Source organism: Podarcis erhardii, assembly GCF_964252035.2.
Source record: "Podarcis erhardii genome assembly, chromosome: 16".
Taxonomy (NCBI): Eukaryota; Metazoa; Chordata; class Lepidosauria; order Squamata; family Lacertidae; genus Podarcis; species Podarcis erhardii.
Window position 1 is genome coordinate 8,578,908 of NC_138514.1, and position 24,146 is coordinate 8,603,053.

General features: G+C 42.3%; 1 protein-coding gene across 1 annotated transcript in view; it reads left to right on the forward strand.

Moving 5' to 3' along the window:
• The window catches only part of KCNU1 (potassium calcium-activated channel subfamily U member 1), an 89,831-nt gene that overhangs the window by 54,952 nt on the left and 10,733 nt on the right, over positions 1–24,146 (forward strand). Inside the window, exons 20-22 of the mRNA XM_081843272.1 lie at positions 6,258–6,357; positions 14,179–14,403; positions 16,332–16,506. Coding sequence (XP_081699398.1) covers positions 6,258–6,357; positions 14,179–14,403; positions 16,332–16,506 — 500 coding nt within the window. The remainder of the gene's footprint in view (positions 1–6,257; positions 6,358–14,178; positions 14,404–16,331; positions 16,507–24,146) is intronic.

Consider the following 24,146-nt stretch of genomic DNA (forward strand, 5'->3'; position numbering starts at 1 on the left):
GGCACCAGAGAGCCACCAGATGCAAACAAGGAGTGGGACTCTGAACCATTCATCGTTGTAGAAGAGAGGGTTTTGTGATGGTTTTTCACCCTACTGCTCCTCCCCAAAGTTCACCATGCTCTGTACAACATGCAGTAATGTTTATAGATCTCTGTTGTTCCGTTATTTCTATTTATTTTACTATTTATTCAATTTGCCAGTCACTTTATCTTGCCCACAGCAATCCAAAGCGAATAACAACCAAACAAACATACAAGAATCCCCACATAGACACACTGAAACCAAGAGGAAAGAGAACTACAGTGGTGCCTCGCAAGACTAAATTAATCCGTTCCGTGAGGCTCTTCGTATAGCGGTTTTTTCGTCTTGCGAAGCAAGCCCATTGACAGCTTAGCGGATTAGCGCTATTAGCGGGTTAGCGGCTTTTAGTGGATCAGCTGATAAGCGGCTTAGGGCTTAGGAAAGGGGGGGAAAGGGGGGGGAAACCCCGCAGGAACTCGCAAGACATTTTCGTCTTGCGAAGCAAGCCCATAGGGAAATTCGTTTTGCGAAGCGCCTCCAAAACGGAAAACCCTTTCGTCTAGCGGGTTTTCCGTCTTGCGAGGCGTTCGTCTTGCGGGGCACCGCTGTACATTAAAAACTTCTCACCCGCTTCTGAAAGGAAACAGATTGTTAAAGGTCAAAGGCCTGAAAGTTTTTGCCTAGTGTCCTTGAGGTATTGTGGTCCTGTCCTGAGCTGGTCAAACCCAGCACTTTGAATTTGGCTCAGAAACTATTTGGCAGCCTGTTAAGTTGGGCCACCATTGGCATTATATGTTCAAATCATCTTGCCCTGGTGAGCAAGCAGGCTGCTGAATCGTGCACAAGCTGAAGTTTCTGAACCATCTTCAGAAGCAGCCCCACATATAAGACAGTAGTATAACCTAGAGTTTATCAGAACATACACAACGAAAATTTGGCTATTCCTGTCCAGAGGTGCAGCTGGGCTTGCCGGTGCTGCTGCTCCTTGATGTTTCTGCCTTTTCACTTGCTCCTTCTGAGCAGTGTTAGGAGCAGGGATGAGCAATAAATTCAGTATTTTAATGTAAAGCTAATGCTTCACACAGTGAAACAGTATGTGAACTGAAACATAACCATCTTTTGAAATTCGCACTTCTCTGAATTTTGCAGTGTGGTTCTCCAAGTAACTAATGTAAATAAAAATGCAGAGGAGGTGCCTAAAAATGGATCCATTCTTGAAAATAACAAGCAGAAAGAGAGTAAATTAGTGAAAATGTCTGGAAAAACTGTCAGTTTAAGGAGAAATGCATGTTACAATTCTTTTTTTTTAAGGGGGATGGGAATCACAAACTAATGGGAAACTGCAAAAAAACTGATCTTAGGAGCAGAATAATGAGAAAATAAGAGAAACTGAAATCAACAGATTTGTCAATCCCTAGTCAAGAGTCGGGGAAATGGAGGAGTCTCCTGCACTAGCTTTACCATAACTCTGTGGGCAACTGAATGGATTTTGTCCCAAGAGAGGAAGAAAGTGAATGGTCACGCCTTGCCCAAGGACCCCTTAAACCTGGAGCTGGCACTGCTTGGTAGAAGGCAGTTTCCCAGCTTCCTATTTTAAGAGCTAGATTTCAAAGACAATCTTAGGCTTTAACAAAACCAGATCCAGGCTTGTGAAATTTCCTTGGAAGACCAGGCCATCAGTTATCCCCTTGTGCTCTGTATCTGTGTGTACTTCTGCTAAGCCTACCTTCTTCCTGCTTCATTTTCCTGGAGATCCTCAGTGCAGATACTGGGGAATCACCAGAATGATTCACCGCTCTCCCAAGAAAAGTAGATTCCTGAAAATCTCACATCATTTGCTGAGAATATGGCAGAAGGGAACATTAGTTAAGACACAGGAAGATAGATAAGCATTTGCCTCCTCCCAGCCCCCCGCAATGATATCTGGAGAAGGATGCCTTTTTGATGAAGTGTGCTTCAAGCAGTCTTGCCTTTTTATTTCCCTACCCAGTGCTCTGACAGGTGTTTCCTTCGGGGCATAGATGCTTCCTATAACATTTTGAGTGAAGGGAGATATCATCTGTGACAGCTTGTGTACATAGATCATGGTTTTATGATGATGGGAAAGTGTGCACTGATTGATTTGCTGAGCTGGGCTGAGTTAAAAGAGCTTGCAACAAGATATCTTCCCTCTTGCCAAAACACAATTTAATCACCACCTGACCGATCCATCATCCAGGCAGGAGGGAGGAGGTTTCAAATGCTGGGGAGGTGCCATATGACTAATGGACAGAAATGTCTATTCTTGGCATGGAAGGACTGAGATACACTGCTAACATATTCTCCCATATTATCCACTAGTATCTGATATTCAGGGAAGGGCTGTAGCTCAGTTGTAGAGTCTCTGCTCTACATGCAGACTGTTCACCTAGCCTCGCATTTCCTGTTCTGGTTGGCAGCAGCCCTCACGTTTCTCAAGCTGAAAATGAGTTGGGAAATTTGGAGTGGCCATCTGAGCATCCTGTCAGCTATGGGTACAATACAATCTACTACTGAGCTATGGACAAGGGCCATCGTTCAGTTGTAGGGCACCTGCTTTGTGTGTAGAAATTCCCAGTTTCAATCCTCCACACCTCCAGGTAGGTCTAGGATGTCCCTTGCCTGAAACCCTGGAGAGCTGCTAGCCATCAGTGTAAACAATGGTCTGACTCAACATAAGGCAGCTTTGTATGTGTTTCCCTTTAAAGAAGCTTATTTGAAATGACAAAGAACATGCCCCTCTACTGTGTTTTGCTTTTTGCTTTGTAAACTTGAACCCAGACACACATTCTAGCACCAGCTATTCATTAATGGCTGGAAAGGTATTTGGCAAAGAGCTGTCATTAATTTCTGGTGCCATTAAGGGCTCAGCTTGTATAACTCTGAGCTGGTTTCACAATGAAAGGGCATTTGTAAACCCTGGAAATCATTTAAGGCAACAAGGCACTCTGTGTATCTGCATGCCCTCTTCTAGAAATGAAACATGCAGCCTCAGCCCTATGCATATTTATTTGGAACGGAGCTTCACAATGATAAATGAAATGATTACCTGAAATGTTTACTTTCAGCTACACATGGATAGGATTGCAACCATAACCCCATTCAGGCTTTCAAATAAACACATTTGGACTGAAACTGGGGAGAGGGGGCACATGTGCTGAGTGTACTGGTTTAACCCCCCCCCCTCCAATATTTGTACTTTGAGTAGAAAGGTCTGAATGGGTCTTGTAAGTGCTTACACTCCTTCCTGTGATCAGGAAACCAGGGTTCTTGACCACAAGGAAACTTGTAAGTGTGTTTAGCCAAATGTGTTTACACACTCCCATCAGACCTTCTGGGAAAGGTGCAGCGGACACGCCAGTGTGGTGTTGTGGTTAAGAGCGGTAGTCTCCTAATCTGGGGAACCGGGTTCGCGTCTCCGCTCCTCCACATGCAGCTGCTGGGTGACCTTGGGTCAGTCACACTTCTCTGAAGTCTCTCAGCCCCACTCACCTCACAGAGTGTTTGTTGTGGGGCAGGAAGGGAAAGGAGAATGTTAGCCGCTTTGAGACTCCTTAAAGGGAGTGAAAGGCGGGATATCAAATCCAAACTCTTCTTCTTCTTCTTCTTCTATTTGGGGCCCATTTCTCCTTCCAGGTTTAAGCCCTTTGTTTGTTCTTTTGAATGCTTGAATTATAGCTCTTAGGAAATCTAGGTCATGATATTTGTCCATCTAGCCCAGCACTTTCTTCTTGGACTGAAAGCAGTTCTCAAGTTCTTTGGCAGAGGGGTTTCAAGGAACCTGCTACCAAAGGATGGACAAATCCGTCAATTACAGTTTCTCCCAGTTTCTTGTATTTCCCATTGTAAATTCTGTTATCAACATATCCACATCAGTTTGCAACCCATTTATTTTTTTTAAAGAGCCCTCATGAAAATTCATCAACATTTCAGAGTGCATTCCCCATAATGTGCAAATTTTGGTATGCTGTTTTGTCCAATACACACTTTTTGCGCTCAGTTTTCCCCATCATAATGCATTTTTTTTGCATGCTATTTTCACAGATATATTCATTTTGATGCTCACTTTCCCATAATATATATACAGTGGTATCTTGGAAGTCGAACAGAATCTGTTCCGGAAGTCCATTCGACTTCCAAAACATCTGGAAACCAAAGTGCAGCTTCTGATTTCCAAATATATGTACAGTGGAGTTTCCTGCAGCCAATTGGAAGCCGCGTCAGACATTTGGGTTCCAAAGAACGTTTGCAAACCAGAGCACTCACTTCCGGGTTTGCAGTGTTCAGGAGCCAAAATGTTTGACTCACAAGGTGTTAGGGATCCAAGGTACGACTGTATTTCAGTACACATTAATTGATTAGAAAATTCCATCATGAAATATAGAGAGCTGCAAATTTCAACAGATAAGCTACATTTTGGTTCCCATATTTCATCAGAAAGTGCAAAGTAGATAGGTTTGCCTTGCAGTGTGAACTGAACTAAATGCCTCCTGTATCCCTACTGCTACCTGATCCTTTTAAACTGGAGGTGATTGGGATTGAAACAGTGCCCTTTTGGAAACAAAGCTCATGCTTTACCACTGGGCAGTGGTCCATTACTAAATATTACTGGAGGGGCATTATTTCTCCCAGTTCTGCCTCATATTTGCTTCAGCTACTCCACCCAAGTGGCGCTTGCCACATGTTCAGTCCCTCTCCTGCATGACATTTGAAGTATAGAAAAAATTCCCCTTGTTTTGCACAACACCCTGTTTGCCACTTCATTGACTAAGCAAAGAGAAGCCTTTTGTTTCACCTAAGCAGTTGGCATCCCATTGGTTTATTTCTGAAGGTTCTCAGATAGCAGAACTTAGTGGGGAACTCAGACCCTGGAGAGCTGCTGCTACTAAGATAGCTGGACCAGTCTGTACTTATGCTGGTTTGTGATGCAATAGCTTGGTCAAACACTGAGATACTGGAATGGGATCCGATACCATGTTCAAGGTATGATGCAACATTTCAAGTCTGAATACCACTTCAGTCAGGATATGGGTTGCTCTGTGGTCTAAACCACTGAGCCTCTTGGGCTTGCTGATCTTTGGGTCAGCGGTTCAAATTTGCATGATGGGGTGAGCTCCCTTTGCTTTGTCCCAGCTTCTGCCAACCTAGCAGTTTGAAAGCACACCAGTGCAAGTTTTTAAATAGGTACCACTGTGGTGGGAATGTTTCCATGCTTTCTGGCACTCATCATGGTGTCCCATTCTGCCAGAAGCGGTTTAGTCCTGCTGCCCACATGACCCGGAAAGCTGTCTGTGGACAAACACTGGCTCCCTCAGCCTGAAAGCGATATGAGCGCCGCACCCCATAGTCACCTTTGACTGGACTTAATCCATCCAGGGGTCCTTTACCCTTTTACCTTTTTTACCAGTTCAGCCACTACATCTGTTTTCCGAGGAAGCAAGTAAGATGGAGGAAAATACAAGATACAATCCAACATGTTATTTCCCTAGAACAGCTCTGAGTTGTGATCATCCTATTTATCAATGAAGCTGCTTTTCTGGAGAAGTCCTTATGGATGAGGTCAATGTGATGTTAGCCAGATCACATTTCTTTCCTACAGCATCACCCTTAGTGGCATCAATATGATTTGCTGGACCCATTGCCTTGCAGCCTGCTGCCTACTTGCAAAAGTAAACACCGATATGCACATAATGTGTACATGTTTTTGGTCATTTTGAAACCTGCATCTGCTTTCTTGGATGAGTGGAAGGCTCAAAAATAAATCAGGGACCACAGACAAGCAACACCGTGTCTGTCAGACAGCATGTCAACACTTTAACCATACAGTAATTGTTGGAGGGATGCAACAACATGCTCTTCTGATTGTTCTTGCAGCAAGCATTTCTAGATGAAATTATCCTGCTTTCCTCTCTCTAGATGCTGTTCTGGGGTTCTCCAGCAGATTTGGGGGAGGCACGCCCAGGGCAACACAAGGGGAGAAAGGGGAAAGCCCCATTGTGCCAGTAGGATCCTGTTGAGCCCTTCCTCCATTACCTTCTCCTCCCTCTTTCTCCCCTTTTGCCCATTTCCAGATAGTAAGCCCTTTGGGTGGAAAGAACGGAGCCTTCACATTCTTTGCACAGTGTCATGTACATACAGTAGATGGTGCCATGTTGCTGATGTTGCTATTGCTAATATTATTACATCACCTGTTATTTTGTCCCTTTTTATTCATCCAGACCTTCAGAAATCTTGGATGATGAACACGAAAAAACCACTCTAGACTCTTCAGGAATGTTCCATTGGTGTAAAGCTGTTCCTTTTGACAAGGCCCTCTTGGTAGGTGCACTATATGTAGGGTGGGTGGTAGCTTATTAACTTGTTTCTAGCCAGCTGCCTGTGCCAGTAACACCTGCATGGCATGTACAGATTTGGAAAGGGAAGCTGGAGGCAGCCTCATGTTGGGGAAAAGCTTTGCCTGCCAAATAAGAGTTATTAATGCAGTTCCTAAGGCACCATGTCGAGCCCCAAGTGTGATGGGGTTGCCTGGGGAAAACACCCCCTCATTGTTGGACTTGTTGGACTCTGGCGGGCAGGCAGCAATAAGCATTGGTAGCACCCTCAGCCATACTCTGAGTGCATAGGAACAGGGGAAGCTACCTTATTACCACATCAGATCATTGGTCCATGTAGCTCAGTGTTGTCTACACTGATTTGCAGTGGCTCTCCAGCATTTTTTTTAAAAAATGCTCTCTTCCAACCCTATCTGGAAATGCAAAGTATCGAACCTTTTGCATGCAAAGCAGGTTTTCTACCACCGAGCCAGGCCCCTTCTCCAATATCTACCTGGGGAGCTAGATCAGCCTTTCTCAACCTGTGGGTCCCCAGATGTTGTTGAACTACAACTCCCATCACCCCTAGCTAGCAAGGCCAGAGCTCAGAGATGATGGGAGTTGTAGTCCAACAACATCTGGGGACCCACAGGTTGAGAACCGCTGAGCTAGATTAAGCCAACATTAAAATTTCCAACAATGCTCCTAAATGACTTTACATCTTGGGTATTGTTGGAAATCAATCAATCAATCAAACCTTTATTGCATTAGCATACAGCCATAGCAGGATAAAACAAAAAATGCTATAGACAAGCAACCAAACAAAATTCAAAGCGATATTACTGGGGTTATGACATTTAAATTACCCTAAGACAATAATGTAGAGATTTAGTTGCCGGGGCCGGGAATCTAGAATGTGGATGTATATAAAGCATATAATGGCCCCAAAACAGGCTCGACACATTAGGTTAAAAAGGTAATGAAAGAATTAAGACAGGTCCAGGTCTAGGACACACTACCCCGTCAGAGTAGCCCTGAGTTTCAAGGCCTGCACTATAAAGATTGCCACCCCACATGTAACTTGGGGATTTGCGTCCACAAGAAGCGATTTCAAACAGTCTTCCTTAGATGTGATGGTGGACGGGATCAAGCGGAGGAGCTTAGTTCTTATTAGCTCATAAATAGGGCAGTAGAAAAAGAAATGTATAAAGTCCTCTACTTCATTCATTGTGCATGGACATAGACGCTGAGTAATAGGGGTCTTAGAATAAATCCCCTGCAGGAAGGCCGTGGGTATAGAATGGAAACGGGCCATGGTAAACGCTCTTCTCAAATTGGGCTCCGTCAGGTCTGTCAAGTAGTTGGCAAGTGATCTTACCACTTTCACTTTAGGGAGCCACATGGAGAGGCGAGCTGTGGTGGACTGTGCCCGGTCCATGGCCTCGTCTCTTGTAAGAATCCAGGCCCGGATTTTATGTTGATCCCAAGCTGACAGCGTGTCAAGATCGGGGAAATTAAAATAGCACTTACACCTAGCTGTCAGGTATCATTCAGCACACTGGGCTGGATCTATTTATTTATTAACTATCAGGATTTATATTCCGCTTAATCACCAAAAACATCTAAGAGGTTTACATAAAACAATATAAAATATTCATTAAAGAATACTGAGAAAATAAAACCTTCAATAAGCTGACCTAAAATTTAGCAAAATGTAATTAAGGTCAGTTTTTTTAAAAGCACAATAAAAATAAGATTGCATGTTAAAATTACATGCCTGGCTTAGCAGGTACCGGAAACAACATAGCAAAGGTGCCTGCCTATTCATTTCTTCTCCATGATTTTAAAAACAAGAGAATTTTTTTAACCAACTGACAGTCAGAATCCAGCAGCATGACAATAGTTATCATTTAAAAAACTCAGGGAAATTGGGAAGACCATGCAGTCATATCATCAAGTACAGTGGTACTTTGGTTTACAACTGCTTTGGATTACAACTGCTTTGGATTACAACCACGTCAAACCTGGAAGTGTGTGTCCCTTTTTTTGGATTACAACCCATTTTTTTATATATATTGCAACCAATTTTTTTTGGGGGGGGGGAGGCCTCATTGGCGAAAGTGTGCTTTAGGTTTACAACCGGAGCTCCTGAATGGATTATGGTTGTAAACCAAGGTACCCATGTACTAAGTTGCACATCTTCCCAAGCATGTTGCAATGTCTGCAAAGATAGCATCAGTTCCTAACACATATTCATGGGAGGGCGAAGGCCCACTGGAGATGGGAGGTATATGAAGATTTGTTTATGTGTTGCTTTGGGTAATACTTCAGTCTTCTCCAGATTAATGAAATACAACACAAAAGGTTATCTTGAGTACAACCAGTTTTCTCAAGGTACAAATGCCTGTTGTTAACCCAGAGGACATCCAATAAAGGGGGGGGGGGGAATCAGGAAGGAAGTGGAAGCACCATCAAACTACCCATGCACAGTACTCTGTACAAATTTTGTAATTTAAAGAAGAACATGTGAGAATTCCTAAATCACTGGTTTCATTTCAGAAACAAAACTAGTCAATTTGGAAATGAACTAAACTGGGTGAAGTGAAGGCCCAAGACAGGTGTTGATCATGATGTGAGCTGCGCACAGGTGGTCTGAAGCGAGCGAGTGAGCTACCACCATTCCTGTGGAGCCTCTTTTTATTGAGACAAATATGCAAGCTAGACAGATACATTTTTGGGCTGTGACCTTTACACATCTTCCGTCCCGAAATCGTGGGGTGGTACAAAGTTATTTTGGCACCTGTTCCACAGTGTCATTTTCCCCTTGCACAGTGTATGACGTAGGAGACAAAAGGTCTCAGGGAAAAACTTACAGACAGGACACTGCTGACTCTGAGACCGCAAAAGGTCAGACCTAGGGGACGATGTTCTAGACAGCTTGTGGCTTGTCTGAGGGGGGGTTGTGCCCTGCAACCCAGGGTCACGCGTGCAGGCAGACGTGGCTGCCTGCTGGTGGGGAAGTGTGCTCCCTCCGGACCCCACTCCCCACTCCGCGATATCCCTACAGTGGGATTTTTTTTGTTTTGTTTTTTAGAAGCATCCTTAGCCCTTCTTCTGTCTCCCTCCTCTCTCCCCACATCTCTTCCCCCCACCCCAACCTCACAATGCCTATGATAACAATGTCTCACACCGAATGTAGCTGACATGTAGAAAGGAGTCTATGAATTGAAAACAGAGACGTTATATGTACCTTTGTTATTCATGAAAATCTTTTAATAAAAAATAAATTTAAAAAGAAGAGGAATCCTTAGTTCAGGTCAGAAACTGTCTGTTCAAATGATTTCTACCACACTTATAATGTGTGCTCCTCTCCCCCTCCCCCGGACGCCAACTGCCTTTCCCCTCACCATCTCCTCATATCCTAGTCTGGCTAGGTTGTTGTTCAATAGTTCCTATTAAAAGGTCTATAGAATGGATCATTTCCATTGTTTAGCACCACTTGACAGACTAATAATTGGATTTAAGGCACGTTCCACTAACTACAGCTTGAGGTTTCATTATTCAATTTAGACTAATCCAATTAGTTAAGATGATCATTTAATTTGGCTATGATTCTAATCACTCATCAGCAAAGTTCCCATGACATGAGTCTTTTATTGCCCTCTGAAGAAAAGAAAAAAACCATTGTGAAGACAGTGTTTTATGAATGTAATAGTTCGGCAGCTCTTGATTGGGAATGTGGACATATACTTGGGGTTTGTATAGTCTCCGTGATTTGGCTTGTATCTGTGCATTTTTATTTTTTTAAAAAACCAATCTGTTTCTGAGTCACCCTGTGCTCTCTCCACTGAGATCTGTATTTTGGGTTCTGAGCTGCTCCATATAAAATGAATGTTCCCCCATTCACTATGACAGAGAATATAAAAAAAGCTATAACCTTTTACCCTTTTGGCCAAAGTGGATGAAATTTACAGGGACAGGAACCCCTCCAGAGTGAATGAAGCCTGCCAAATTGCAGACTAACATGTTGTTTGTGTGTGGGTGTGTTTGTGCAAGAAGCAAAAGTGATTCACTTTCTACCATAATATAACCAAGAGATAGCCAAGTGGTGTGTAGCCTTAGCCTTTTTAAATAAAAACTTTGCTACTTCGGACTGACCTTTCCCTTCTGGTGTTGCTTGTGGCCTTCAATATAGGCTTTGCAGACCTCCGAGAGGTAGCAGTAGAGTTTAGAAGAGTTCTGGTTCCTTTTTGTTAAAGCAGAGCATTTTACCTTTTAAAAAAAGAACCTCTGTGGTTGTTGTTTTTTAAAAAAGAAAGAAAGAAAGAAAGAAAGAAAGAAAGAAAGAAAGAAAGAAAGAAAGAAAGAAAGAAAAGACTCTCACCAGCTAGATTTCCACAGATCTGATGCACATCCCTAGCATATACTATGTATACCAATCATGGAAAGATTCCATCAGTTGATACACAGAAAACATCCCAAAATGAGCTGTGTTGTATGATGCAGTAATGCACTGAAATCAAGAAGTACATCAGATCTCAAAGCAGGAACACCAATTTTTGTTTGTTAGCCTATGAATTGCTTAAATATGCTAGCAGGCTTCAGGGTACCTTGTGCTTTTCAAAGGGCATTGCCACTGGGATGTTGATGGTATTCAGTTAAGTGTGAAACTCATTGATCTTAGTGTCAGTGAAGTCCTTAATCTCCAGAATACATTCATGACCAGTGAAGAACATGGCCATGGCTGAATGATCATTCACCTAAGAGTTTTGCCCAGTGGCAGCTGCCAATCACAAGGCATCCTGTGCTGATTTCTGGTTGCACTGATTCCACAGGTTGAATCAGACCTATGCATCCCACCTACCCCCAAAAGCCTTGTTACCATAAGAGGTGGCACTTTGGCTTCCCTAAGTAGTTTGTTGTTGTTCGTGGAATGAATGCCCCATAGGAATGATACTATCTCATGACATAGCATCCTTCCTATTGGAGCAACTTGCCCCAGGAATACTGCTGAGCTGCATGACATAACATTATTCTCATTGGCATGCTTCGTGGGCTGTTGAGAAATGTTGCTGGGCATCTCTCACTGAAAAATTCCTAGCATTATTATTATTATTATTATTATTATTATTATTATTATTATTATTTATACCCCACCCTTCCTGGTTTAAAAACTGGGCTCAGGGTGGCTAATAGCAAATATAAGACATTGATTAAAATGTGACTTAAAAACAGCATGAAACAGCATAACATACAACATAAAATGCAGCATCAATATCAATAAAATTCAAAAATTCAGGAGTCATTTTGGGGAAAGAAAAAAATAACAACCCAGTCAGTAGACATCAAATGATCACCAGGGCTAACTAGCCAAGTTGGTCCTACTAGGGCCAGCAAGGAGACCAGGGAAGAATTTAAATGTGGGGTCCCAGAAAGGGTTTCTTCATAGAAGAGGAAAGGGGGAAAGGGAATAGAGGATCAGGCTAATACAAATTGAAGGCCGGGTGGAATAGCTCTGTCTTATAGGCCCTGCGGAAGGAGATCAAGTCCCGCAGGGCCCTAGTCTTCTGGGACAGAGCATTCCACCAGGTCGGAACTGTCACCGAAAAAGGGGAGGAATTGTGAAAGTGTGTGTGTGTGCTAGACCAGTGCTGGCACAACATATATTTCTGCACCAGACACAAAGTGTCCACCCCCATCGTTGAAGTTCTTCTTAGTATGGGACCTAAAAGTCCCACACAAACCCAAGATCCACCACAATGAGTGAATTTAGAATAGGCAGATATCCAACTGTCCCAGTTGAGCCAGTGTAACTCTCATCCCAGTTTAGCCAGGGCTCAGCTGGCAGAACATATGCTCGTGTAAGTCCCCAGAAAGTGGTATGGAAGGGTGTGATGGGACAAGGAAAGACTGACACCTGTTCACAGCCTCTTTCAGTTCAATCACATGACCTGGCAATCTGGTGGACGCCATGCCAGCAAAAAGGGTGCCAGACTCAGGCCAGTTCACATGGCAGTTGCCCAGCACCTGAACAATGTCTGGAATAGGTGTAAATTACTCCAGTTTAATTTCAACTGACATAAATTTGGTCAGCTTTTGATAGGATTTCTCTGCCTATATCTGAGAGACTGCCTATCCAAGCCTTCAGATCATCAAGTGATGTCTTTCTTCTAGAATATCCAGCCAGTAAGATACAGAAAATGGCAACAACAGAAAGGGCCTTTCCAGCCGTGGCCCCTCAGTTGTGAAATGTCCTTCCCAGAGAGGCTTAACTGTTGCCTACTTTAATGGCTTTTCAGTACCAAGGACAGACACACACACACACACACACACACACACACACACACTGCCCACAGGACTTTTAAAATGTTAACATTTAGTTTTTAAAAGGCAACATATGGCTATTTAGCTCTGTGATATTTTAATTATTTCAGCTTTCTGTTCAAATTGGTACTTCAGTGTTTTAATTTCTTGATCTCTGCATTAAAGTGATTTATTTTGATTTCAAAATTGTCTTATTTGCTGCTTCTTAACTTGTTTTATCATAACACTGATTTTGAATAGGTTTTTGTTTCTTCGTTGTTGGTTTTTTAAACATACATTGCCCAGATAATTGCTTATGGGTGTCTGATCAGTTGAATGAATTTGATTTCCTATGAATCACTGGTCTTTTAAAGAAGAGAAGTGCCAACATTTGTGTGTCATTTAAACTGAAATCCACGTTCCAAACCACAGAAGTTGAAATCCTAGAATATCACACTTGAAATTCTGATCTTGGGAGGGGGAGGGAGAGGGGGAGGGGGAGGGGGGAAGGAGGTTCCCCTCCATAAGCAAAAAAATACATTTTGAGATAGTGTGATACATTCTGAATTTCAGATTTGGGCAGGGAAATTAAATTGGTATCCTCCCTTCTCAGTTTGTTTCAACCACCAGTCTTTGACCTGACCTCTGTTGCTTTCCCTTGCTGTCACTATCCTTTTGCCTGCCCTTTCCAAGAAAACTGGTAGGACTAGGTGGAAGGAGAAGGAACCAAAGACTCTAGATAGTCACTCCCTTTGCTCCTCTCCCTCTCGATAATGGTATGAACTGAGTCCAAGGGGAGAAGGTAAATAATATAATAATATAATATATAATTATTTATAATTTATACCCTGCCCATCTGGCTGGGTTTCCCCAGCCACTCTGGGCGGCTTCCAACCGAATATTAAAAACAATACAGCGTCAGACATTAAAAACTTCACTAAACAGGGCCGCCTTCAGTTGTCTTTTAAAAGTAAAGCAGTTGTTTATTGCCTTGATATCTGCTGGGGGGGGCGTTCCACAGGGCAGACGCCACTATGGAGAAGGCCCTCTGCCTGGTTCCCTGTAACCTCACTTCTCACAGTGAGGGAACTGCCAGAAGGCCCTTGGCGCTGGACCTCAGTGTCCGGGCTGAACGATGGGGGTGGAGACGCTCCTTCAGGTATACAGGACCGAGGGTGTTTAGGGCTTTAAAGGTCAACACCAACACTTTGAATTGTGCTCAGAAACGTACTGGGAGCCAATGAAGATCTTTCAGGACTGGTGTTATATGGTCTCGGCGGCCACTCCCAGTCACCAGTCTAGCTGCCGCATTCTGGATTAATTGTAGTCACAATGAATGGGTAGTTGTCGCTGTGACAGAAGTGAGCAAGCATAATATTGAAGGGCTCACCAAAATCTGAAAGCAGCACATATGACATTATATCAAGGATCCCTTTCCCAACATGAGAACCGCCCCCTTTTCCTTTAACTATTTTTCTAAAATAATGTTTCATTTCTTCATATAGTTCTGTTTTGTCCTGTTTAGAAGCGACGCAAGGGGCAATCCAATGATATGCGTGAGCACATTGTAGTCTGTGTTTTTGGAGATGCTACCTCTGCGCTGATTGGACTGCGGAACTTTGTGATGCCTCTGCGAGCCAGTAACTTCACACTCAGTGAGCTGAAGGATATTGTCTTTCTTGGATCACTTGACTATCTCCACAGAGAATGGGAATTCATCCAAAATTTCCCCAAACTATTCTTACTGAGGGTATACATATTATTTACATATCGTACCCCTCCCCAATATTCTCATCTTAAAAATGCATTTATGTTAAAATCATGGAACTCAAAACTTCCTCAGAGCAACTCTAATGATACTGGATCATCAAAATATAAACATCCCTGACATTATTAATTATATAATATCTTCTCTTTGTGGGCATTTGGGATTGAGTTGAACACAACTGATCAAAAGGAGTTAACATGTTCACATGGCATAATTGAAGGAGGCTATGCCTTTGGAAGTAAAAGCCTTGTCAAAAATGAAGAAACAAACAAGTTAGCAATACATAAACAGAGTGCTTTCCCATCATGGTCAGCATGAATAGATGAAACAAACCTTCTCTATTTATTGCCTTAATGTTTCCAAACATCTACTTTATTGTAAGGGTGGGTAAGCCTTTTCAACCCAAGGGTCAGAAAGGAAACTGGCCTACCGCCTTTGAGTTATTTTTGACAAGTGGGTGTGTCTGGTCACCTGCCAATCATTTTATGTCATTATGCTGTCACATGACAATGGAAAAAGGGCTCACGGTCAGCACTGATTTGCTCTGACAGTGAGCCCAGCTTTGTTAGTTTGCAGGCACAGTTTGGATTCAGAGCATTCCTGCGAATAGATATATTTCCTCTGCAGATCATCAGAGCTGTCTGCAAAAAGGAAACACTCATTTTCAGGAGAGGGTTGAAGCTAGCCTGCACCTGCAAATGTATGACTTCAGAGGAGCTTGCTGTCAGCACCAGTGAGCCAATCAGTGCTTTCAGTAAGCTCCACTTGCCAAGAAATTATTTTTCCCTTGCAGACTTAACTCTACCTGCTCCACACCTGATATCGCATCAAGTGTGAGATGAGTGAGTGTGGACACCCGTCAGGCCTCATTTGATCCCCACTCCTGCTTTATGGGATCTTCCATTTAGGCAGCTACTTTTCTTTGGATGTGATGAACAATTTCCGCCAATCTAATGCATGGTCACTTTCTCATTTAACTGGCAGCACTTGTTGGTGTAATTTGAAGGAAGATCTTGCATAGGAAAGATGCAGCCAGCAGCAGCTTCAACCTGAACAGCTTTCCTATCCAAGATCCCCTTTGGATGAGATGAACAAAAGTCAGTATTACAAAACTGATCACACACTGGCCTGGCTATGCTTGTTCATTACGTCTGAGAAGATTTGCCTCAGAAGAAAGAAAACCTTGGAACATGTTATTCCCAACCACCTTGTACAACAGCTGCTGGGTTCTCCTTTAGAACTTCATTCCGAATCCAGTGCATTTGGCTCCAAGAGAAACATCATTTGACTTCCTCTTGAGAGTATCAGTGGAGCACACCTCATGAAATTCTTTTTACTATTAATGTCCTGTTTCTGTGCAGAAGCTCTCTACTTTTTGCTTTCCTGTTCAGGTTCTGATGGCTTCCTGCTAGAGCCTCCTTAATCTGAAATCTGCCCCTTGTTCTGAAGCATCACCTTTTTTTTCATATATTCAACAGAAAATAAGGGATGTATTTTAGTCAGTGTCCCTGAAATCGGACTTACCTGCCTTTATGGGATTCAAGTTTCTCTTGAACAAACACCAAAGCTTCTGAATACATGTTTGCCTGGCACCTTCATTATACACCTTTAGGTGCCAGGCAAAAACATTCCTTTTTAACCAGGCCTTTGGTTGATCCAATTTATATCCTATGCCCTTTTAAAATGTGTTTTTTTTTGGGGGGGGGATATTGGGCTGTTGTTTTTATTTTTATTAGGTATTTTGTGGTTTTATATCTTGATTTTATTATGTGAACTGCCCTGAGACCCTCTGGTATAGGGTGGTATATAAATTCAAATGATGATGATGTTTCAGCTGAAGCTTGGATTTTTAAGTCTTGCCAGTCCTTTGACCCTCATGACTTCCACTCCTTTTCTTTTTTCTTTACCAGGGCAGTGCACTTTCCTGTGCTGATCTCAAAGCAGCCAACATCCAGTTTTGTAGCATGTGTGCCATTCTCTCAGCTCATGCAAGAGGTCCTGGTGATCAAATCCTGGTGGATACAAAATCTATCCTGGCTACTCTGAACATCCGTTCCTTACATTTTAAAGCAAATTCATCATTAGGTAAGAAAGGGAAAGAGGATACATGGACTTCTCTCCGCATCAGCTCCAGAGGGTTAGGGGACCCCCTAGAATATATTCAGGGCCAGATTTAGGTTTCATGAGGTCCTAAGCTACTGAAGGTAATGGGGCCCTTTATATGTCCAGCTGTCCTTTGTCAACAACAAATTTTCGCTGCTTTTGTGTTGCATATATGCTGTATGGTAATTTATGGACCTAATAGGTATCTAAAGCCATTTGCACATGCAAAATGTAGGCACCCTATATATAGAAATGAGCAAACCAGTGATATTTTAGGGAGCAGGCTAGCAGGCAAGGACCATTACTTACATCATATGCGCCTACACAACACAAAACACTGTTGCAGTATGTAGGTTTTGTTTTATTTGTTTTTATCTTATATTTTGGAAATGTACATCCAGGTTTTTTTCCCTTTAATTTTTTGGGGGGCCTCCAAGAGAGTGGAGTCCTAAGCTATAGCTTGTTTAGCTTATACGTAAATCCAGCACTGAATATATTTAGGGTGTACACGGGTGAAGGCAAAGAAGTGAACACTCTATTGCGCAAGCAGAAATCAGCTCCACTTGTGGAGGAATATTATCTAATAGGGAGCCCAATAACTTGGAAGTAGTAGTTATTTTCCTAGGTAAAGGAAGAAACTTGTTTCTGAAGGCATCGTCACATGATCATGTGGATAATTTACCACAGTTTTGAAGTCACTTTGTACTGTAAGTCGGGCGATAAGACTGACAGTGTGTGCGGGCACCTTCATAAGAAAGCTTTAACTGTGCAATGACAGAGAAAAATTGTCATGAGGTGACATTTTCCTGTCAAAAAAATATTCCATAAAGTCTCCCACAGAGAAGGTTAACTGTGATAGATGATGGGGAATAAATGCAGCAGACTCAATTCTTGAGTGTTGAATCCAGCAAAGTTTCAGGAACTGGAAATTAGATCAGTGGTGCACTCCTATGCATGGCTACTCTGAAGTAAATCCTATTTAGTTAAATGGGGCTTACTCCAAGAAAAATGGGTATGGTATTGCAGCCTTCAGTGGATATTTTCCCATTCAACAGAATAAATATGCATAGGATTGTACTGTTAATGTGCTTTTTAGTAAGGCTGAGAAGATTCTCATCTGTTTTTTAAAAAATAAAATAAAAAATAAAGACAATTAAAAACTTGCCTTTTAAACACAATTCTTCTCAGCTGCTGACAGACCAGTTTCTGAGTTGTTTTGACATACTGCCACCCTGCTGTTCCCATTCAGTTGTTATTTTAAACTTTGCAACAGTAGATAAAGTCTCTTTGTTTCACATCAAAAACTTTGCCAAAAATGCATTTTTTTGTCATGAATGTGATGTAGACTCATAATGTAACTCCCTTGAATAAGTCGGGTGTGTGTGTGTGTGTGTGGAATCAGGAAATGATGGGTCTGCATTTTTTTAAAAAAGATGGTAATAACTAAGCAGGAATGGGGATTTTAAGGGGTTCAGACTGTGTTGCATTGAAGAGGAAGCTCAGATGTTCAAGAAACATCTTCACACTTACGATCTGGATGTCTCTGGGGCCAAAAACAACCAGTGGTGGTGCTAGACTTGTGCCTTCAAATGAGGGCATGCCTTAACCATTTCTACATTAGCAGAAGATGTGATTTTTAAAAATGTCAAAGACCTTTTCCCACCTGCTAGGCTCCATACTGGCTGGGAGGAAAATGGAACAGAAAGGGAGTACGGTACAGAGAATAAGAGGAATAGGTCCAAATCGAAAGTCCATCCACCTATCCCAGCATTCTGTCTCCAGGGCTGGCCCAAGGCATTTTGTTGCCTAAGATGAAGGACAAAATGCTATTTCCCTCCATTTCACAATGCAGAGGCCAACCTGACTGGAAGTCGACTCTTCTGCATTGGAGTAGGGTCAGTAGGCTAGCTTATGAGGTGCAGGGCAGGTTGTGTGGCACACACAGTTTTTGTTAGGGTTGTTGCAAGTGGAATCCCTGATCTGGACCTTGTGCAGAGTAGAAATGAATGAGCTCTCCACCGCAAGAAAAAGTTTTACTGCCAACTGTTATAAACTAGTGACATAATAAATGTTGCAAATACAAAGTAGCACATTGCTCTTAAACAAACTATTTGGTAACATGATCCAGCTTTCTTTAAGTTCTTAATATTGTGGGGAAGGTACAGGGGACGTACCATACGCCCAGAGAACCTGTCATTGTGCTATCGGTGTGGTTGAGTCCACCGAACACATTCTCTTGACTTGCCCTTCTTATGCAGAGCTTAGACAAAACTTTATAGACCCACTCCTATGTCAACTTAGCTTCCTACCCAGAGAAAACCAGGTTTTACACTTGCTGAATAATGTCCCTAGAGCTATACCTTTCTTGGTGGCCAAATTTCTTTTTTTAGCCTTTAAGCGTCACAAGACCATAATTGACTGTATTGACATGGGGCTATCTGTTTAGCCCTTTTAGTGTTGGCTAAGCTCTAAAATCTTCCTGGATGTTTTAACTGTGTATTGACAAATGTATTTGTATTTTTTTTTCCTGACTGACGGTCGAATAAAAAGGTTCATTGATTGATTGATTCTTAATACAGTTCAAAAACTTTCCTCTCTCTGGCCCCAGAAAGATATCCTATGCATGGAACTTGCTTGTTCAAGAACGCTCAGCTGAGTGGTTGGTTGTCTCTGGTTTTATCTTCTGCTGAGAGAGATTGCTGGTTGGGTTTCCAGGGATGAGACATCAGTTAGCCTAAATACTCAAACTGAAAACTCTACCCTCTTCAGTGCATACAATCATAACATTTTATGTACATTTTATGTACATTAAACTTTTATCTTTAACAGTTTTCTCCTCCAACAGAAAGGAATGGACTGGGAAGATTATTCAGGGAAATGTGGTCTTGGAGATAACCTGGTCCTGAGCTAGTTAGGTCTCAGCTAGTATTATTAATATTGCTTGCTTACAGGATACAATGAAGGTACAGTGGAAATAACTTTGGAGCTTAAAAAGAAATATTGAGAGAATCACAGGTAGGGCACAGACCTTACCTAAAGCCAAGAAATTGTTTAGTGATAAGCTGAGCTTCACACAGTTTGTTGTTCAGTGGTAACTTCAAAAGACAAAAATTGGAATAAGGATATTTTGAAAGTTCAAACAAACAGGGTAATAGAATCAGGGACGTGTGGTCTAAACCACTGAGCCTCTTGGGCTTGCCAGTCAGAAGGTCAGCGGTTCGAATCCTACCGACAGAGTGAGCTCCCGTTGCTCTGTCCCAGCCCCTGCCAACCTAGCAGTTCAAAAGCACACCAGTAGATAAATAGGTACCACTGCAGCAGGAAGATAAACGGTGTTTCCATGTGCTCTGGTTTCTGTCACGCCAGAAGCAGTTTAATCATGTGCCAGTTCTGTTGTGCCAGAAGCAGTTTAATCATGCTGCCCACATGACCCAGAAAGCTGTCTGTGGACAAAAGTTGGCTCCCTAGGCCTGAAAGTGAGACAAGTGCCGCAACCCCATAGTCGCCTTGGACTGGACTTAACCATCCAGGGGTCCTTTACCTATACAAATGAAGCTTATATTCATCTTCTTGTCATAGCTTGTAATGCAAATAACTCAGTTGTTAAAAAATGCATGTCAAATATATTTTTCAACTTAGGTATGATTAGCAAAGCTCATGGTTTTAAGGGTATAAATATTAGATCCCAGTTCAGAGAAACTCAATGACATTCTAGCCCAGGTGTGGGGAACCTTTGGGGTCGGGGGTGGGGTACCTCCAGGTGTTACCGATCTACAACTCCAATGGCCAGGGATGATGGGAGTTGTAGTTCAGCAACATCTGAAGAGCCACAGCTTCCCGACAACCTGCCTTAGTCCCTCACTTCATTGAGGCTTCTTCTCTTCCTCATTGGGAAAGCTCAGAGGGATCATATGACTAGGATGTCTAATGAAAGACTAACTCCACTTCCTTAGGAATTCATAGTAAGCTTTCAAAATGTGCTTGTACTTATTTCAGCTGCTACACTGAGATTTTTGTTAAATGTTCTGCGCTTTCATACCATCTTTTTTGTTGTGCAAATATTGTTTGATGTTTTGAAGTTCTTTATAAAATCTTTTTCTTTAAAGATTTTTCATCGGTGTAAAAACCTTTCAGAACTCACAATGAGCTCAGGCAGACACACTTCATTCATGGGAGATCTTATATGGCTCAGTTAGCTGATAACCTTCTGTTATCTAAATACAGGGGTATGGAACTCTCCTAACAGGGGTGGAAACATGACATTGTTTCCGATTGGGGGGGGGGAGAATAGATTTCTCAGCATTGCTGTAATTAGTATCCTGTCATGTTCCATCACAAATAGGTTGGCAAACCTAGGTACTGAACTAAATAATCTGTGGCATAATCTAAACATACAACAATAATTAAGCCTGACAGCTTAATATGCTGCTACAATCCAAACATACAGTAGAAATGTGCAATTAAGTAATCTTTTGTAATAGCAGCCTGCCAAGATGAGAGATTTCAGGTATGGGCTGTGTACTCCTGGGGAGCAAAAATATTGACATAAGGAAACTGTAGCCAGGGCATGGCTACCTTCATATTAAAATCAAAAACTGTCTCATCTGAATAGGTGCACAGCTGGAATTCTCATTTGATTTTCTCCACCAGTTTTTGGAGTTGTGTGGAGCTTGCTTATTAAAGGAGCTTCTTTGTAACATGGAGCTTCCTAATATCTGGTCAGATGATTTGTGTATGTAGCCAAGGATTGTCTCATCAACCTGGCAGAAGCTCTCCAGGGTCTCAGAGAAGAGTCTTTTCCATCCCCTGAGACTCAGCTGGGGATGCCAAGGATCAATCCTGAGGCCTTTTGCATTCAAGGCATGTTTTCCACCATGGATAGTTACCTGTCTCACTTACCTGGCCTTGTTTCTGAAATGTGATGCATCACCATTCTGTCTCCATCGTTGTCTTCTTCTTCTTCTTCTTCCTCTTCTTCTTCTTCTTCTTCTCTGGCTTTTGTGCAAACACTCTCCCAAGTTTGGGGTAAAAGGGGCCAAGGACAGAAGTCAGATCCAGCTGCACCGATGCCCTCCAATAACCTCAATAGGGCATTAGAGGACCCTCCTCCTCCTCCTCCCCTTTAAAACATTTATTTTTTAGAAATATTTTTTTTAGAAATACCTTTCATAAAAGCATGAGCAATGGAGTGTCACACACACAGACACACAAACACAGTCAAATGTCCTCCCCCACCATAACCACTTTAACCATGTCACTGAAATCTTAATACACAGTTTTCCTTATCATCATAGCCACATTCAGTCAAAATAATGCCTTGTGATTTTCTCTCTCCCTCCATTAAATCTTATGCTGTGTGAGAAGAAAGGACCATTAATCTAGAAATCAGAGAAGTGTCCATCAAACAGTGGAGATGGAGATGGTAGCAGCCAAAAAGATAGATTGTAGGTGACAAAGTGGGCAATAGCCTCAGATTCTCTTCCCCGATTCCAGGTGACTTTGCCCCATCTTGGCCCCTACTACGTTCATCATCATCATCGTCATCATTTTTTATTTGTATGCCGCCTTTCCACAGTTAAAATAATGCTCAAGGCGGCTTACAATATGAAAAGATTTACATAATTACAAACATAGCAAAGTATTCATAAAAATAAATAAAATGCATTAAAAACTACATAACCAAACTGAACAATTTCCACATACAGTGGTATCTTTGGTTGAGAAGGGGATCTGTTCTGGGGGTCCGGCTGCATTCCAAGGAATTTGCAACCGGAGGTGCCGCTTCTGCACATGTGCATGGCATGGTTTAGCACTTCTGTGCATTCACACGCGATGAAACCCAGAAAAATACTTCCGGGTTTGCCACGTTCGCATCCCAAAGTTTACATATCCAGAGGGATACGTAAGTGGAGGTACGACTGTAGAAATAAAAATACAAAAAGTTAATATCAGTAACATCAGCAAAAACTCCCAACAAAACTTTCCTCAGAATACCCCAGTCCTTGCTGGACAGCAGCCACAGCAGCAGTTCTTATATGGCCTGTCAGGCTCCACCCTAGGCCAGGTGGAGAGTGGCAGGAACGTTGTCCTCCTTGTGTAACAACTTCTTTCTCTATCCTTCTTTCACTTGCTGCATTTTGCCCCTTCTTTCCGGCCTTTTCTATCTGCCCCCTCCTACGGAAGGAACTGTGGTTTAGCATATGCTTCACATGCGGAGTGTCCCAAGTTCAATTTCTGGCACAGCAGGTTAAAATAATCCAGTGGCAGAGAAAGTGCAAGACCCTGGACAGCTGCTACCAATACTGGTCTAGAGTGACTGTTTCCAGTTTTGGTTAGCCATTCCCTAGTTAAAGATAGCTTGGACATAGTAATCCATGCTCTGGTCACCTTCATGTTATATGAATGTAATGCGCTCTATTATCACATTTTGCCACCTGGCCCTCTGTTGTGGGATTGCCTTGTCCAGCTTGCGCCATGCCCTTAGTTGGCAAAGGCAGCATCTGGCTTCTGCCAGGTCTTGCAAATCTGCCTACAGGACTCTGTGAGCATCCTGCCAAGCTCACATACCTTCATAGGCAGCAGAACCTGGCTGCTACCTAGCATTGGGGTCTGCCCTTGAAGATGGTTTAGAGGCTGTGGCTGGAATACAGGGCAGTGGCCATTTTGAGTGAAACCTCAAAAAAAGATATAGAACAACTCAGTTGCACAAACCTTCCTTTAGCAATATGGCAAATTAATTATACTGCCCCCATAACTTTCCAGTTTCAGTCGTTCGGCCTATTTGTATTAGCAGTGATGTTTCGTCCCATCATTGTACCAGAGTGTGACTTTGGTCTGTTACCTAGATATTCTCAAATAACTGAAATGAAGTCAATAAAATACCTACAGTAAAGTACCTACAGATAAGGTATATGATACTTAATTGATAATATTCAACAGCGTGGATCTGCTCTCTAAGACATTGAAGATTTCATTGTCTTAGACAGGCGCCTCTTATAGCACTTTGAAAACATTTTCATCTTCCCGGTCTGTTTTTTTTAACAACTTGCTGAGTGACTACTATAGGCCTCATTGACTTTGAAATTGGATTAACTGCTGCACAAAGGTGTGCCCCCCCTTGAATCCTGTAGGATTGTATTCGTCTATGTGCACTCCAAAATCTATTTTATAATTCCTTTATCTCGTGACAAAAATATCCCACCAACAAGTTTAATACCACCCAAATTCCTGCTTATACAGCCAATTCCATTTTTAATCCAATTTATTTCCACCTTGGTAGTGTGACCTTGTTTTCTTCATTAGCATATGGGAGGGAGAAGAAAATACAGCTAATGCTTTCCTGGGTTTAAATCGAGAAATGGTGGGGGTTAATTCTTGCTTTATTTTACTTTGTCTGCAAGCAAATAAACAGGGCTGTGTATTTTTTATGTCACAATCTGCAATCAGATTGTACCAATCCTTTAAACTGAAACTGTTCTTATATCATAAATTGGGTCTTTTTTCAGGTGTGTGTATATAATTTGAAATGAACACCAATACCCCTAGTTCCCACAGGTTATTCTAATGCCTTTGTAGTCACTGATCAGAAACATGGGAAATGGGAGCCAGCAAGTTTATGTCTA